At 32.0% G+C, this 16,118-nt stretch overlaps 1 protein-coding gene across 1 annotated transcript in view; it reads right to left on the bottom strand.

The window, feature by feature from the left end:
• Positions 1–471: 471 nt before the first annotated feature.
• Positions 472–16,118, bottom strand: part of LOC134276658 (ankyrin repeat domain-containing protein 27-like) — a 32,714-nt gene continuing 17,067 nt past the window's right edge. The window contains exons 21-26 of the mRNA XM_062758929.1: positions 15,321–15,443; positions 14,844–15,038; positions 13,904–14,077; positions 6,717–6,800; positions 1,194–1,287; positions 472–1,051 (exon numbers count right to left, since the gene is read on the bottom strand). Of these exons, the coding sequence (XP_062614913.1) occupies positions 510–1,051; positions 1,194–1,287; positions 6,717–6,800; positions 13,904–14,077; positions 14,844–15,038; positions 15,321–15,443 (1,212 nt within the window). The 3' untranslated portion in view covers positions 472–509. The remainder of the gene's footprint in view (positions 1,052–1,193; positions 1,288–6,716; positions 6,801–13,903; positions 14,078–14,843; positions 15,039–15,320; positions 15,444–16,118) is intronic.

Raw genomic sequence — 16,118 nt, 5'->3', positions numbered from 1 at the left:
ATAGTGCTATGGAAGAAGAAAGATTAATTCGTTTCGTAAGAACAGCGTTTTCTTTCTTTTGTACTTTTGTAGTTTTCTCCATATACCTTAAACGATGACTTCTTTTTCACTTTATTTTTATACCAAAAATTTTCTTGCCCTTTCCTTTATTTATATTTGTATTTCACCTCAATCTTTCAGTAGTCTAGAACTGCTCTTAGTGGTCACTTTTAGAATATTTACTGTTGCCATGAAAAACCTTTTTGGAGCAAAAACACGGGTAATTTAAAATTTTTCATTAATGTAATGCATACAGTACAAAAAGAATATGATTCAATTGATTTTTTTTATTTAATGTAAAAATAAACCAATTTAAAATCTTTTAAATTTATTAACAAACAATTTATTGCTTTAAAATTCATTAAGTTAGATTAAAAAATACTGATAAATACATCACCCTCTACTGCTTAAAAATAAATAACGGCATCTTAATTCACAATCAAATTGTCAATTTATTTTGTTTTATTTTTTCATGTAACACTACTATCATTGATATTTGTATCAGAGTCCGTATTGCCCTCCACCCTTTCTTGTAACTGGGTACTTCTTGGCAAATCAGGGCTGGTCAGTATGGGTTCATCTATGTCAATTTTGACATGGCATGTACTATTCACATTTTCAGTACTTTCTACATTAATCTCTTGATCATTCCCGACTTCACTTCCTGAAAACACATCATCTTCAACTTCGGAATTTTCAGAAGTTGTTTCTAATCTATTTTCTGAATTGTTGGAATTCACATTCATGACTAATCTATAAATATGCAAGGGTTCACTTCTGTCCAATGACTCAACATGTCGAAGTCCGCTCAAATCAAAATTCTGGATAGACAAGGAATGTCTGAGAAAACGCAAGTTAGGACTACTTCTGTCGTTAACGACTGGTGTTTGCTTTAAACTTTCCCTCCTATCCACGCTTTTGATGGACGAGGTCAGGGTTTGTAAATTTTCCCGACTTCTCTCTTCAAACGCAGCAAATAAACTTTGTATACTGTCTGGGGCTTCCGGTGGTCCTAGGGAAACAAACACGGCAGTTAATAATTTGATTAAGTATTTTTCCCTACGTTAGCAATTTTTCATATAAACTAGGGAGTCATTTTTTGGTAAGTTTTATCGTATTTTGCGTCAGAGGAAGAAATTATCGATTGTTCTCACCTTTCGAGTCCCTCTTTGTTACTGCCTCTGGAGAAGTTGTAGAAAGTTGCCTCTTTGTGATATGTGCATTTAGAAGGTCACGGATTCGGGAAACCTACATAGACGAGGAAAATGCTTTATAATATATACTGAGTACCTTGGTAATAGGCATTGATTTACACAATTTTAAGATTAAAGAAAGTGTTTAATTTAACATCTAAGGTTTGTCTTAAAACTCAAACTTAGTGTAAATGTTCCTTTTACAAACAGTACGGGCAAATAAGAAAAGTTCATAGGTGTAGAAAAAAATGTTAGCATTGTCATCCTATGGTTACATAAAATAATTTTCCATCTTCAAGTTTTTTGATAAATTACAGGCAAAAATAAGGATTTAATTTACGTGGAAATATACAGGGTTTGATCTTAAGTTGCACACAACCAAACAATTAGGGTAAAATTTGAGTTTTATTTCGATATAAGAGTATAAAATTAAGTTTGGGTAAAATTCATCACACTTTAATTCACTATCATTTTGCTGTAATTTAGAAAATGTCAGGGCCTTTCCTTCATTTTTTTTAAATTTGCCATGGATATTAATGAAATATGTTATTAAAGAGTAAGGAAAATGTTAGAAAGCAGTTGTGATTATTTTTCGGCACAGCTTGTTTACGATTTTACTGCAGACAATCCTCCTCATAATATTATACTGATAGCACATGATTATCTTCATTTTCTTGTTAATCATTAATATTAACACCTAGATGAGATCCTCTTATTAATAAATGAGTATTAGATAAAGAAATGGTTTATGATAGAGCCATCCTCTGTTTTCTAGAGTTAATCATACAATTCTTAATTTCATATCAGTTATAATGTATTTAACAGGAAAAGCTTTTAATTTTGGCAATTATAACGCTACATTTCATTATTATGACAGAAGCAATAGGCCTAACTGGGCTTTAGTTCATAATCTCATATGTAAGGTATCATTCATCTTTTTTTTTTTTAAATCTACAAATTAATTTGATTCTTCATCAATATGAACCTAACTAAATACCTCACGTTTTAAAAAATAAAAAAGCATCGAATTACAATTTGCATAAGTAGAACAATCACCGATTTGAAACTCAAAAAGTACAATCTTTAAATTCAAATAAGAATTTAAAAAACACAATTTGAAAAATAAAAGTATGCTTTCTTCAACGGTTAACACAAAAAAAAGTATTAAAACCCCGTTATAAAACTGTTGTTAGTTTTTGTATTGCCAGTATCATAGGTCTAACCTTTTTCCTTTTTACCAGTTTACACACGGTTAACCCTTTTTATTGACAAGATTATCGGTATTTAAAAATTCTGAATCTAAGTCAGGCAAAGTTTCTTATTGCTTACCAACTTTGGCTATTGTTGATTTTCATGAAATTTGGCAAGAAGTGTAAAATAAAGTTTTGCAATTATATTTTTAACGAATATCTCAATTTACATGTGAAACACAAGTTTTAAATATTCGATAACCTAAATTGCTTGATTATTTTTTTTTTCATCAAATCTAAATATTGTGAATCTGTATTCTTCTTTGACAGTCTTAAACTGCTCTTTCAATTTCATTCTTTAAAAAAAATCTATTTTATCTTATTTCAATCTAGAGTACAGTCTGGATCCCTGCTTTTAAAATAATATAATCTAAAACGAATTTTCTATTTGAAATATTTGTCGCTTGTTTCCAGTTCTTTATCTACAATATAATAAACTTCAAATACTGTGACATACATGTACTCCGTTTTATAGACTTTCATGTTGAACACATGAACCTTAATTAACACTGACTGCCCAATCTATAAACCCCTGTTCATCGCGGAACTTGGCGGGAAGGACAATTTAATCCCGGAAAACTAATGGTACTACTCGGATCATTATTTTATCTACTTTTACAGACCGAAACCGAACACAAGAGATAATGAGAGGCTGAATAATCGTGGTAACCGCATCGGTAGATACGCCACTGGACTATCATCGCGGTCAAAGGAAGATACAAAAACTCCATTCATCAGAGAGATTTACTACAACTTCGATGGCAAAGAATTAATTTACAGCAACGTCTACCATGTTGGACATCGGATCATAAAGGAAGTGACTACTTGCGCTACGTCAGAAAGACAAATTGCTAGAACATTGGTTTAAGATGAAATTTCCTTCAACAATATTAGATCAATTTCCCACCGATTCCATAACACCTCTGACATGACTAATCAAGCGGATGTCGCAACACTGTTATTTTATCACCATTAATGTTTCTATCTGCTCAAATAATGAAAGAATAAAGATTTTTTTGTTCAAGCATTAACCTATTTCTTGTTTGTTACAAAACCGATGCGAATGAACCGAATTTAACGATGTTCATCAACCGCATTTCCGACAGGGGTTTAGCCGGTAGAAGGGATATATTTTAATTAGGGCGACAGAAATTATACTTAAAAATGATTTACATAAAACTTTCTACGGGCCTTTTTTTCTCCTCTGTCGGAACACGTCTGTCGCCTAATTCTATTGTAGCTCCACTCAAGTACTGTAAGATAACGCACTAACTGTCATATAATTTGTCACGTGCTTCAACCTTTGTCGCTGTTTCCAATTTAGCATAACCACGTTTTAAAAATTATCAAATTTCCGATTTCGTAGCTTTTCAGAATGTGTCGTTTTTAATTGGTATTGGTAAGATCAAATGCCAAATATTGTTGCGTGGCTGCTATCTCCTTTATTTGTACTTTTTCACTGTGAACTGAATAATTTACTTAGATTATTTTAGGTACAAAAGTATATATATGTATAAAACTTTTATATCTATTTTATATCTGCGTCAATTGATGGTGTTTGAAAAAAATCAGTTCAATACACCAGCTATGGGATATATAGGCACTGTCAACTTTGTCATTACTCACAACTGTTGTAAGATAACCTCGAAAAACGGAGACAGTTTTTGAATATCAAAGAGAACTGCATTCTGCACTCGACAAAATATAGCTTTTCCTATACATGTATTTAGAAGTGACATTGATATACAGTTATTCACAATGACCGATATCAGCCATGACAGTCTACATACAAATTTAAGGGTAGCGAGTCAGTGAATTGTTTTACATGGCAGTCTAACCTTAACACAAAGTGACAAAATGTACAAGCTGTCATTTGGTGATGTCAAGTTACTGTGGCAGGACACGCTTTGCTTTTCGTAAAGTGTACAGCGTGTTCATTCAACTTTGCTTGATGACAATTTTCACTTAAGTGCAATTAAAATACTTTATATCCCAAAAAATAAATAAATGAATAAATAAAAACAAAACGATGAAATCAACCCACCAGCATGGGGGAACTATTAACACTGAGAAAATTCAGATTCTGAGAACTTTATCATGTTTATTGCGGTCACGATGTTAACATATGCGTCCATCCAATTTTGTGTTACTTAACTTTAACTTAACTTATTGGTGATATGTATACATGTATGAACCTTTAACTATATGTAGTATAATGTATTTTGATTAAACTTGTACCTGTGGCTATACCTGTACCTGTGGCTATACCTGCTGCCTAATTCATTTATGTATTTATTACATAATAAAATATGTTCAAATCTATGGCCCTGAGTGTCAAGTAAAGGTCAACTTTTGGAGCCCATCACGGGTATATTGTGACTTCTCTATATGAGTGAAAAATTCTTGAATTGGACGTATAAAATCAATCAATCAACCAATCACATATCATTGCATTCCTTTGAGAATTTTTTTCACAAAGTTTTCAAGTTTTGATCAACAAAATGGATGACGAAATGAATCCTCAGAATACTAAGAGGGTAGATAACACCTGCAAGCAATGCCATATTAAAAGAATTTTAGAAAATTGGTTATTATTTATTTATTTTTTTACTTTAAAGATTATATATTATGTTAATAATCATTTCGGCCCCGATCGCGACCGCAATAAAGTCTCAGAATCTGAACTTTCTCAGTGTTAAAAGTTCCCCCATGCTGGTTGGTTGATCTTATCTTTTTGTTTTTATTTATTCATTTATTTATTTTTTGAATATAAAGTATTTCAATTGCACTTAAGTGTAAAGTGTCATCAAGCAAAGTTGTATGGACACGCTGTACTTTTTACGAAAAGAAAAGCGTGTCCTGCCACAGAAACTTGACATCACCAAATGACAGCTTGTACATTTTGTCACTTTGCGTTAAGGTTAGACTGCCATGTAAAACAATTCACTGACACGCTACCCTTAAATTTGTATGTAGACTGTCATGGCTGATATCGGCCATCGTAGTTATTGACTGGGTATGAGGGCAACATATGTTTGTTGTTGACCTGAAGGTGAAAATGTTGCCCGAGGGCGCAGGCCTCGGGCAACATTTTCACCTTCAGGTCCAACAAATCATATGTTCCCGAATCCAAATCTATAACTGTTTTGTTATACCCTTCAGTGCTCATTTAAGTTTTAATCAATACACACTATATTATCCATTACTTTATATGGAAAATTATGGCTTAATCAGAAAATATAAAACAATAGCTGAGAAAGAATAAAATTAATTATATTTTTATTATATCACAAAAATTATTTATTACAAAACATACTCTTCTCTTCTACCTTACTTTGCTGGTAGCAACAACTCTTGCAGGTCTTAACTTCGGCTATTTCCGTGTCGCCGATATTGAACGATAATTAATTACTTGTGACGTAGCAGTGACGTTGCGGTCTAACAATTCTGATGTTGGACCGGCAAGCCAGTCAACAATGAAATTGTTAGACCGATGTAATAAACATTTCTTTTGTTGGACTTTTTATTAGTAATAAATATAAAGAAAGCTATTTATAAGGGTATAACAAAATGAAATTTTGACTGACTAAAGATTGACTTTGCAACTTATTTTCAATGATTGTTCAATCATATTTCATTTTTTAAAATAAACTGTGACTGCCTTTATATCACTGTACAGGCACCCTAATCTTTGGAAGTATTCCTTGTTTACTTTTTTTGGAATCAACAAGGGAAAGAAGTAGTGTTTCCTAAATTTTGATTTCTGTGCTGCTAGATAAGTCAAATTCAATTGCAAGTATATTTTTTACAATGTAACTTACGAGTAAATTACGTCAAATGTCTTGTATGAATGTTGGTACATTGTATATATATATTCTTCTATCTGAGAGAAGAGGAAGGGGGAGGGGGTTAATATAATTTTGCTAAATTGTGGCATGCAATCGGTTTACGAGGGATCGGAAAGTAATGACACAATTACTATAAAGTGCGTATTTTTCCTCCAAATTTTTAAATTGTTCCAGATGTGAATTTGGTATAGCTACCAGTATTTCGATCGATAAATATTGGAGAAAATTATTTTTGTTTCCAATGTGTGTTAATTTTTATGTTTGCAGATAAATTTGTATGTAAAATATCGGTATTAATTTTCCATTTATTATCCCTATGTAAGAATAATTTTTCAAAATTAAATTTCCACCTAGTAGAAAATTTTCAAAACCAAATTAACTCTTACCTTAGTTAAATCAAAAGGAGTGAGGCCTTCTTTATTTTTGGCTAATGGATAGGCCCCTTCCGCCAAAAGCTCCACAGCTTCATCTCTCTCTCTCTCTCTCTCTCTCTCTCTCTCTCTCTCTCTCTCTCTCTCTCTCTCTCTCTCTCCTGAACTACAAAGCATTCCTTTATCTATTATTCTTCAATGAACTTATTTTTAGCTGACTTTTTTTACATTCTCCATCTAATCAGGTACCAAAAAACTGGTGAGCGAAATCTAATTCCCTTACTTACATATAATTAACAAATAGCACGATTGCTTTTTAAAAGGCATCTCTCCGTTCCAGTTAGGGAAACTAGTTTTTAACAGGAGAACACGATTACTAATTCGCTAATTAAAACCAATAGCACAACAATGAGTGAAATATCAGTTTTAATTAAATCAGCATGCAAAATTAAAACACACTTTTCGTAATTTCTCTGGTCTTTATAAAGACATTATTTGCATTTGGGTCTCATTTTGGCTGACGTTGTTCATATTGTTAGGCCTTTTTTTTTTCTTTATACTGAGTTTGACTATGGAAAGTTCCGGCTGCCTGATCAATATACACAGGACTCACGGAGGGTGTGATTGGTCAACAGGGGATGTTTACTCCTCCTAGGCACCTGATCCCACTTCTGGAATTTCCAGAGGTCCGTGTTTTATGCCCCTCTTAACACATTTTATATTATTTGTGGATTTTTGTTAGGTCCACCGCTGTTCGTTAGGCCCTATCTTTACTTTTTTTATATTTCACGCTAGTGATAGAGGACATGCGCACGTGTAATTATAACCAATCACAGAAATATTTACATGGGTACAATAATCATCTATTTTATGAATAAGCTACCATTTGCTAATGTTTGATAACTATACAAAAAAATTGCAAAAGATGAAGATAATTTGTAATAAATATTATACCTACAGGATCTACTTATGAGGTGGTATTTGCAATTACTAGTATATTACGGTTTTTTATGCTTATTAATAGCACCTTAATTTCTATAGGCCACACAAGAACTTGGGGACAAATTACTGTGAGTTTTGGAATGAGAATTTAAATAATATTACCGACTACGGTAAAAAATTTATTAAATGTAACCCTTTAGAGAATGCAAATTATATCTTCCAAGTACAACTTTAATTTCACAACAGCAACACTTGCAGCTGACAAAAATGTAAATTAATCTATGTAATTTCTCTTTCGAGTTTGCTACGTAATGCTGAACGATTTCAATATTAACCAAAGGCAAACAGGTCATCCAAGAATTGGACAAAATTTGTGCAGATAAAATATTTGAAATTCAAATCAAGAACCTCTAGGAAATATAACGAAATCTACATTCTGAGTAATCATAGACTAAATTGCTTTACATTCATAAAGACAAACCTAAACCGCAATATGTCTGAAAATTAGTCATAGCGCAAAAATGTTTGTTCATACTCATCTTCAATGTCTTTGCTATAATTATTGATGTTAACAGGGTTATATAAAGGTTATATAAATTGTTCCTAAATCACGAAGAAAAATGCAGAGATACAACAAATCTTATCAAGATTAATTATTAGTATATTTGATCTCTGAATCTACACACCTTATTTCATGCACATAGATTCCAGGCACGTAGCAACAGGGGGGCCAGCCCTCCCCCTTTTTCCCAACAGTACTTTTACTATTGAAAATGTTCACTGATATACAGCCCCCCCCCCTTAGTTAAAACTGCAGTAAAGTAATATAAGGGAAATGCAGTATTGTATGCAAAAAAATTGGTACTGAAAGAAGTCAGCATCTGAAAAAAGTTGGCCTCAACCCCCCTCCCTTCCTCCTCCTCACGAAATAGGATTTTCGAGTTTGGGCAATGGTTGTTTTTTGTTTTTTTGTTGTTTTTTTTTTTCTTGTCAACCTTTCCAGGTAAGTAAAAAAAAATTGTCTGGCTGCCCCCCCCCCTCCCACTTTCAAAAACGATGCTACGTGCCTGGATTCAAAGAAAAAAAACTGACAAATGCACAACAGGATAATTATAGTGAAACATAAAGAGCCTAAATGCATCCTGACTTTTGACTTTATAGGCAAACAAAACCGACTTATAAAGATAACATTGGGCTCATTAGAAAAATAAGGGTTCATCCAAAAGTAATGCCACAACTGCAGTAAAATCCTTAAGATATCGAATGTTATGAATAAAATTTTACATATAGATGCCCCGGTGTGTTTTGATTTAGCCTAAGAATTTCAATACTATTAAACATATTAGAGTAATAAAGTTAATGCTAGGGTTTGTTTATCGCCGCTTGAAGCAAGAGTGTTGCCGACGTCCGCTCCTTTATGATGCTTATTGTTCGGCACTCAATTTCAGTTTATCTGCTTAAAGTTTTTTAATCTCTCCCTTGATTCTTTTTAATAACATTTATTCTCATTTTACTATAAAGCGTCTTGATTTTAGCTGTACATATAACATTATTTGAACTATGTCAAAATGTTATTTCTAAATTCAATCCCTTTTCGCAGATTTTATGTACCGTCAGAGACAACTTCAGGTAACGTAAAATGTCCAATCATTCACTCATCGATTACTTATAAGAGAAATGTTTATCATTAAAGAATTTTTTAAAATGCTTTTCATAACACTGTAACAAAGATGGTAAATGGAAATCGAAAGGTAGACAGATGCCAGAGAGAAGAAAGTGTGTGGAGAAAAAGCATTCCAAGACATTTCTGAAATCCGATACTTAATCTACACATAAGTACCTACAGCCAAATAAATATGCTAATGCATTATAGGGATTTAAAATATTTTTTATGAAATAGCTCAAAGTAGCTTTAGGGTGTACATGAAATATATGGAAATAATTATTAACGAACAGATTCAAGCTCAAAAGTTCATTAAACAATAAAATTAGGAGCAGAGCAAACTCGGACCTGCATAACATGAGAAATGGGATCAGGTACCATGGAGGAGTGGGCATCCCCTGTCGACTGGTCACACCCGCCGTTTGCTCCTTGTCATGATCGGGAAATAACGGAAAGAAATTGTCGACAACCAAGTGTGTAAATAATGGCCTAACAAACAGTATGAAAACCATCAATCAGCATTTGGTCATTGTATCGACCAAAGAATTATGAAATGATGACTTTAAATGAGACTGCTGATATACTTGTTTTAGCAACTTGTTTGTCAATAATTTACCACGTTTTAGAAATTGTTCATAGGTAGAACATGCTCTTGTGTATCAAATCAAGGTGTTGAAGGTACATGTACCTTGTTGAAAAGTTAAAGTCATCATAAAGCTTGGTTGTTAGATTACCATGAGCGTTTCTTTCAAGTTAAATATATCTAAATATGAAAATGGTATGTCAAATTCTGTGGTATCTTTTATTTCAAGCTCACCAGGATATATCGTTTCGACATAAGAATGGAAATAACCATTGTTAATTGACAATACGTCATCGATATATCTAAATGTCGAGTTGAACGCCACAGTAAGTGTTGTCTTCTTTTCATATACAAGATTTTGGACAAATTCTGCTTCATATGAATACAAAAATAGGTCTGCTAATAACAGGGCGTTATTGGTACCCATGGGAATTCCAAAAGATTGTTGGATGACATAGTCTCAAAAACCACAAAGATTTGTCAATCAGAAACTCCAGCATCTTTTCAATTTCAACTTCAGAGTTCTTGTGTTTAGAATCAGAATGTTTTTTAACAAAATAATTTTGCTAATGACCAATGACAAGATAAGTAAATTTACGAGTTCCATTTTTATTAAAAAAGCAGCTGTCAATGATATCAAAAAGCCTGGACTTTAATAAATCATGGGGAATGGTTGTATATAAAGTTGAAAAGTCGTAAGTTTTTATATTGTTGATTCTGGTAAAATTTTGTGGTTTCAAATGTTCCAAAAGTTCCTTGGAAGTTTTTAGTATTCATATCTGATTTACACCTCTTCTTGAATATATTGTTGCACAGTACTCTTGAAGTTTCTCCTTCACTACTGTTAATATCTTAGTGAGGAGCAAAGAAAGAGACTTGGTAGAACATTTACTGGAACCCCCTCTGTATCTTTGTTTGTAAGATTTTCAAGGAGTATCGGAATCCAATATTGATATGGTAATTCAAATTCATTTTGTTTGTTTGGAATATTAAAAATATTTTTGCAAAAGTTCCTTGGAAGTTTTTAGTATTCATATCTGATTTACACCTCTTCTTGAATATATTGAATTTCTTTCTTGTTAATATCTTAGTGAGGAAAAGGAGAACTATGAGATCTTTGTTTGTAAGATTTTCAGTATAAGATATGGTAATTCAAATTCATTTTGTTTGTTTTGAATATTAAAAATATTCAAAACTGACATATGATTTTAAAGAATTTCTTCTTTAGAAAAGGGAATTATGAATCCCACTTGTAGAATTAAATCCGAGGTTCCTCTAAAATACATTTTTGTATAATGATTAATGAGCCTTACAAAGACAATAATGTTTCCTGCTTTGTCTGCAGGGACCAGTAAAGTGAAACATATATGAGAGACATTTACTAGATTTATGGATGAATTGAAAATGAATACTAAAGTAAAACATCATATTGATGTCACTTAGTATTGCTGTGCAGTGACATCGAAAGACAAGACCTTACATTGTCATTATTGGAATATTTCAGAAGGTATTGCATATAACTGAATGAAATCTTAAGGCAAAAGTTAAGTTATAATAGATAAAGGTATTTACACTTAAAATTTTATTGATATTTTGATTATTAAAGATTTTACAGCAGTTGTGGCATAACTTTAGGATCAACTCTCAGCTCATAACTGTAGATCTGATCTTCAACAACAGAACAGACTTATAAAGAACATGAAACATAACCCTTTATATTTACCTGAGAATGCCCATGAATGACAAATGGCCAAACTCTTGGGTCTTAACCCCAACTACAGAATACTTGAATTTTAATGTTTATAATAAACGTGCATTGAAACTTCATAAGTACAGAAAACAGGTAGCTGCTAAACATCATCAATTAATTAAACAGATGATCTACTGGATGTATGTGGTAAAAAAAAAATTCTTTAAGTCTGAATTTTTTTTTTTTTCAAAAATAAACAATTTAACACCGAAATAGGGTTTGAAACATGGACTTTATGGGGAAATGAATTATGCAATTCGGATTGAGGGCTAATTAGTCCATGTAATAATGCACACAATTTGTCTCAAAGTGTCTGCTTCATGTACATGTAGTTGTCCAAAAGTAAAGAGGGATTTTTAAAGATTGCAAACCTCTATTGATTTTATGGTCCCATTTTACAAATACGAGAGGAAAGGTACATGAAATTTACAATTTAAGTTCAAAAATGTCATATACTGTAAAAGTGCTTAATTCCACGGGGTCAATTAATAAAAAAAAATTTCTAGAAATTCAGATGTTATGCATATCCTGGATTGTCATTATAAGTCCTTAAGGAATCTTTAGTACGCTGTGACAAACTTCCACTGAAAAATTGTGTTCGTGTACATAGCGGAAATAAATCCCATACAGAAAAAAAAAGTCTACAGTACCACAGGATGAAAGAGGGTTCTTTAATTGATAATAAAATGTGAAGAAATTCAGATGTTCATGCACTCTGCACACAGCACAATAAAAGACTGATTGGATTATTATAGCTTTGTCATCAGAAAATCTCACTTGCGTGGGACAAAGACAAAACATAAAGTTTTAACTGAATTATGATTAAAGAAAATTGAAGAAGATATGTAGAGCAACCATAAAACAAAGAATATCATATTCAGAATGGCAAACATTTTTGTTTATATCTACACATTACTGGCATTTACAGTGGACCTTAAGATATCCGGATGATTTTTCATCGGAACAGAATTTTTTAAACTTTATTATATCTTGTTTAACTGGTAATTCAGGTATCTGACACTTCACATATCCAGACAAATTAACTAGGAACCAAAGCGTCCGGATAAACGAGGCTCCACTGTACTTCCTCATGTTTATATTTAAATTGTAATTCAAGGTCACTTGTCAGTTAATTATATACATGTACTTAAGGTCAAGATCTAGTAAATGACTTTAGAATAACTTTTCAGTGCTAAATTCATTATGACGTCATAATCATGACTTTCAACTTTCTTTTTCCCGTACTTTACGGCTCTAACAGAATTATGTAGAAAATAAAGTATTTCCATGAAATTCAATTTGAAATCACATGAAAAGTAGTCCCGACACCTATCCTAAATTTGACATTATTTTAAAGTAAGAACAAGAACATACAAATTACCGTTTTCTGAAAAACTGTAGGCAATCTGGATACATTTTCTTTGCCTGATATGGAAAAAACTCCCATTTTCAATACTGGTTTTCTTAATTTTGCATTGAAAACGACAGTTTAAAATATGGTTTTTCATCTTGTTTTTCTACAAATTATGCCCTGAAACATCTATTTTGACCAAGCTAAAATTATAAAGAATAATTAAAGGAATTAATTTCTTAAATTTGAAAAATCTGTAGGCACCTTTCATTTACTAGATCTTGACCTTATGTTAATCATATTCTGAACTTATTCACAATTTAGAGAAGAAATCCATAACCCATCTGTCTAATTGCATATACAATTACAGATTGTATATATCTGGGTACTTTGTCATTCTCCTCAAAATACTTAGATTAAAATACAACCCCCAAGAGAGTCATTTATATTTGTCTCTAAGCAAAGCATTGTATTACAAAGTTCTGTATTGATAAATGTTACCTTGGACTTCTCAATATAGATTCTTGTTTCAAACAAGCTTAACTTTTAGCATAAAAATAACCATAATGAAGGAAACAGTTCATTGATCTAAACAAATCAAGGTTCATATGATACAACCAATCTGTGATAAGTTGATAGCATAAATATCAAAATCCAAAGTTGAAAACTGTAGGACTTAAACATGCTCTGACATTTAAAATACTCTTTATCAACTGCATGTTTTTTCCCTTCAGGTGAATCAGTAAAATTCTCTCTTTTGTTTTGTTTTTTTATTGGATTCCTAAAAGGTAAAAATTCCAAAGCAACTGCATGTGCATCCAATGGCAATGATTGAATCACATGATTAAAGAAAGGAAATCCTTGAAACTACCTGTCAGTATAATGTCAAAAGTGAAAACTGTCAGTGATTTACCAACAGCAAAATCATTTGATATTTAATTTTCAAAAAAATTCTCCATATCTTTACCATTAGTAGGCAGTCCACTGTATCCTTACAGCTCTTATAACAGGCCAGATGTAGAGGCGTATCACCGTAGTTATCTCTGGCGTTGACCTTGGCATTGTGCTTTAGAAGGTGAAGGACAATCTAATAAAGATAAATGTAATAAAACTGATCAATATGTAAGATATTCTCTTTATAATCAGAGGCAATATTTGTGTCACACAAAAATTTACCCATTGGCAAATTGAATATCTAATTTAAACTTTTACATTTCTACAACTACTAGTATCTAAATGTTCATAATCAATTTTGATATCATGAAATAAATCAAGTTAGATGAGTCAGTTCATTTCGTAAATAAAATTCCAAAGAAAATTGACAATCAGTGTAAATAAAGTAATTTAATCTTCTTAAACAAAGAAAGAGTTTTTATTTCCAGTGACTAAGTGCACAGCAGATGAGAATCATAATTAAGTAATCATTAGGCAATTATTCTAAATCTAAACTAAATATAACACCTACATATACATGAACAGCTATCAAAAGAAAACATTTCAAGGTAGTCTCTCTAGGGACAAAATACATGTATGTAACACTAATGAATGATAAACTTTTCTTTGCATGCCACCTATAGGTACATTGCAGCTACAAGTTTTAAGATCATGATAGAGAATTCAAAAAGAACTATTTTAGGAAACAAATAAAATTTGTAAATATTATAGTGAAATCAGAAGTAACATGTACAAAGCCAATTTTCAAAGAAAAAGAAGAGAATTAAGTAATATTTATTTAAAGTTGGGTACACCAACAAAAATCATAAGCTCTGAAGAGCTATTTTCCGACTAAAAAAAATGAAGCATCAACTAGAGCAGTCATGTCATTAAAATTTTTACATTAAACAAATACAAACCTGAGTACTTTTATTTATGGCAGCTAGGTGTAGTGGTGTTATTCCTTTCTTAGTGTGGACATTGACTTGAGCACCTTTATCAATGAACAATTTAACAAGCTCCAGATTCTGAGCTTGGCAGGCTTTATGAAGTGGTCTGAACAATTTTTCGTCTGCTGTATTCACATTTAAAGCATTTTCTGATGGAACAGAACCCTACAAAAGAGAGGCAAATTATTAGAAATACTAGATTAGTGTGACACGTGTATCATGTTTACAACTGCAATTCTTCCAATTCTCCTATTAGAAATATGTCAAAGAATGGGTCTATTTTTTAATGTTTAACGCAATTAGCTATACATATTTTTTGAATGGGTAATTTGTAGATTTCACACACATTTAAATATAGCTCTGCATTAATGATAATCAAATAAATAATGACCAATTCTTTTTGTTACCATTACAGTGACCTATATGATTTACAGATATAAGCCTGACCTGTTGGAGGGCTGAACACTTTGGACACTGACATAGGGGGTGACACAGCTCCTCCCTACTGGGGGAAGGGGACAGGGAGCCCGTCTCTGGGGCAGAGTCATTCCACTTCATATAAAACATCACCTGCAGGAAAAATTAGTAAAGGACATTCTGTTACATGTATATATAAAAGCTCCAATTATTGATATGCTGTAGTAGCCTGTCTACTTGGGAATCTTATGGAGTTGAAAGTAAATTTTAATAGTTATTTAAAAATTCTTTTCAGATTAACTAAATCATGAAACAAACATAGGTAATCAGAGATTACAGAGCTCACCTCAACGAATGTTGTCTTTAAGTAAGGCAAAGTCACACAATTAACCAACAAAAAGTATACATTCCAAAAATGAAAAATTTGAGCAATTTTGATCTGATACTTTGAAATAGACCTACATAAAAAATTTAAACTAGTTCTTCTTCATGAAAATATAATGAAAATCCAGCATCTGAAGCAAATTTGAGAGTTTTCATCTCTTGATGCAGCATTTGTGCAAGTTTGGTTTATACAATGTTATATAAGCCTTATAGTTTTTGGAAATAGACCTGCAACCATAACTTTTACCTTGTCTATTATCTGAAAAATGTATGTCGAATTCAGCATCCGAAGCAAGTCCATTAGTGTGCATCCTTAGATGTATCATCTATGCAAGTTTGCTCATTATAGGGCTCATAGTTTATTGGAAATGAAACATGCATCAAAAACTAACATTTTCACTCATCCACAAAAAGTAGGTCAGATTCAGCATAAGCAAGCCTGGT

This window comes from Saccostrea cucullata, unplaced genomic scaffold (assembly GCF_032062105.1).
Source record: "Saccostrea cucullata isolate Sc308-1 unplaced genomic scaffold, CSIRO_AGI_Scuc_v1 ctg291, whole genome shotgun sequence".
NCBI classification, from domain to species: Eukaryota; Metazoa; Mollusca; class Bivalvia; order Ostreida; family Ostreidae; genus Saccostrea; species Saccostrea cuccullata.
This window is presented reverse-complemented; position numbering and strand designations above follow the sequence as displayed.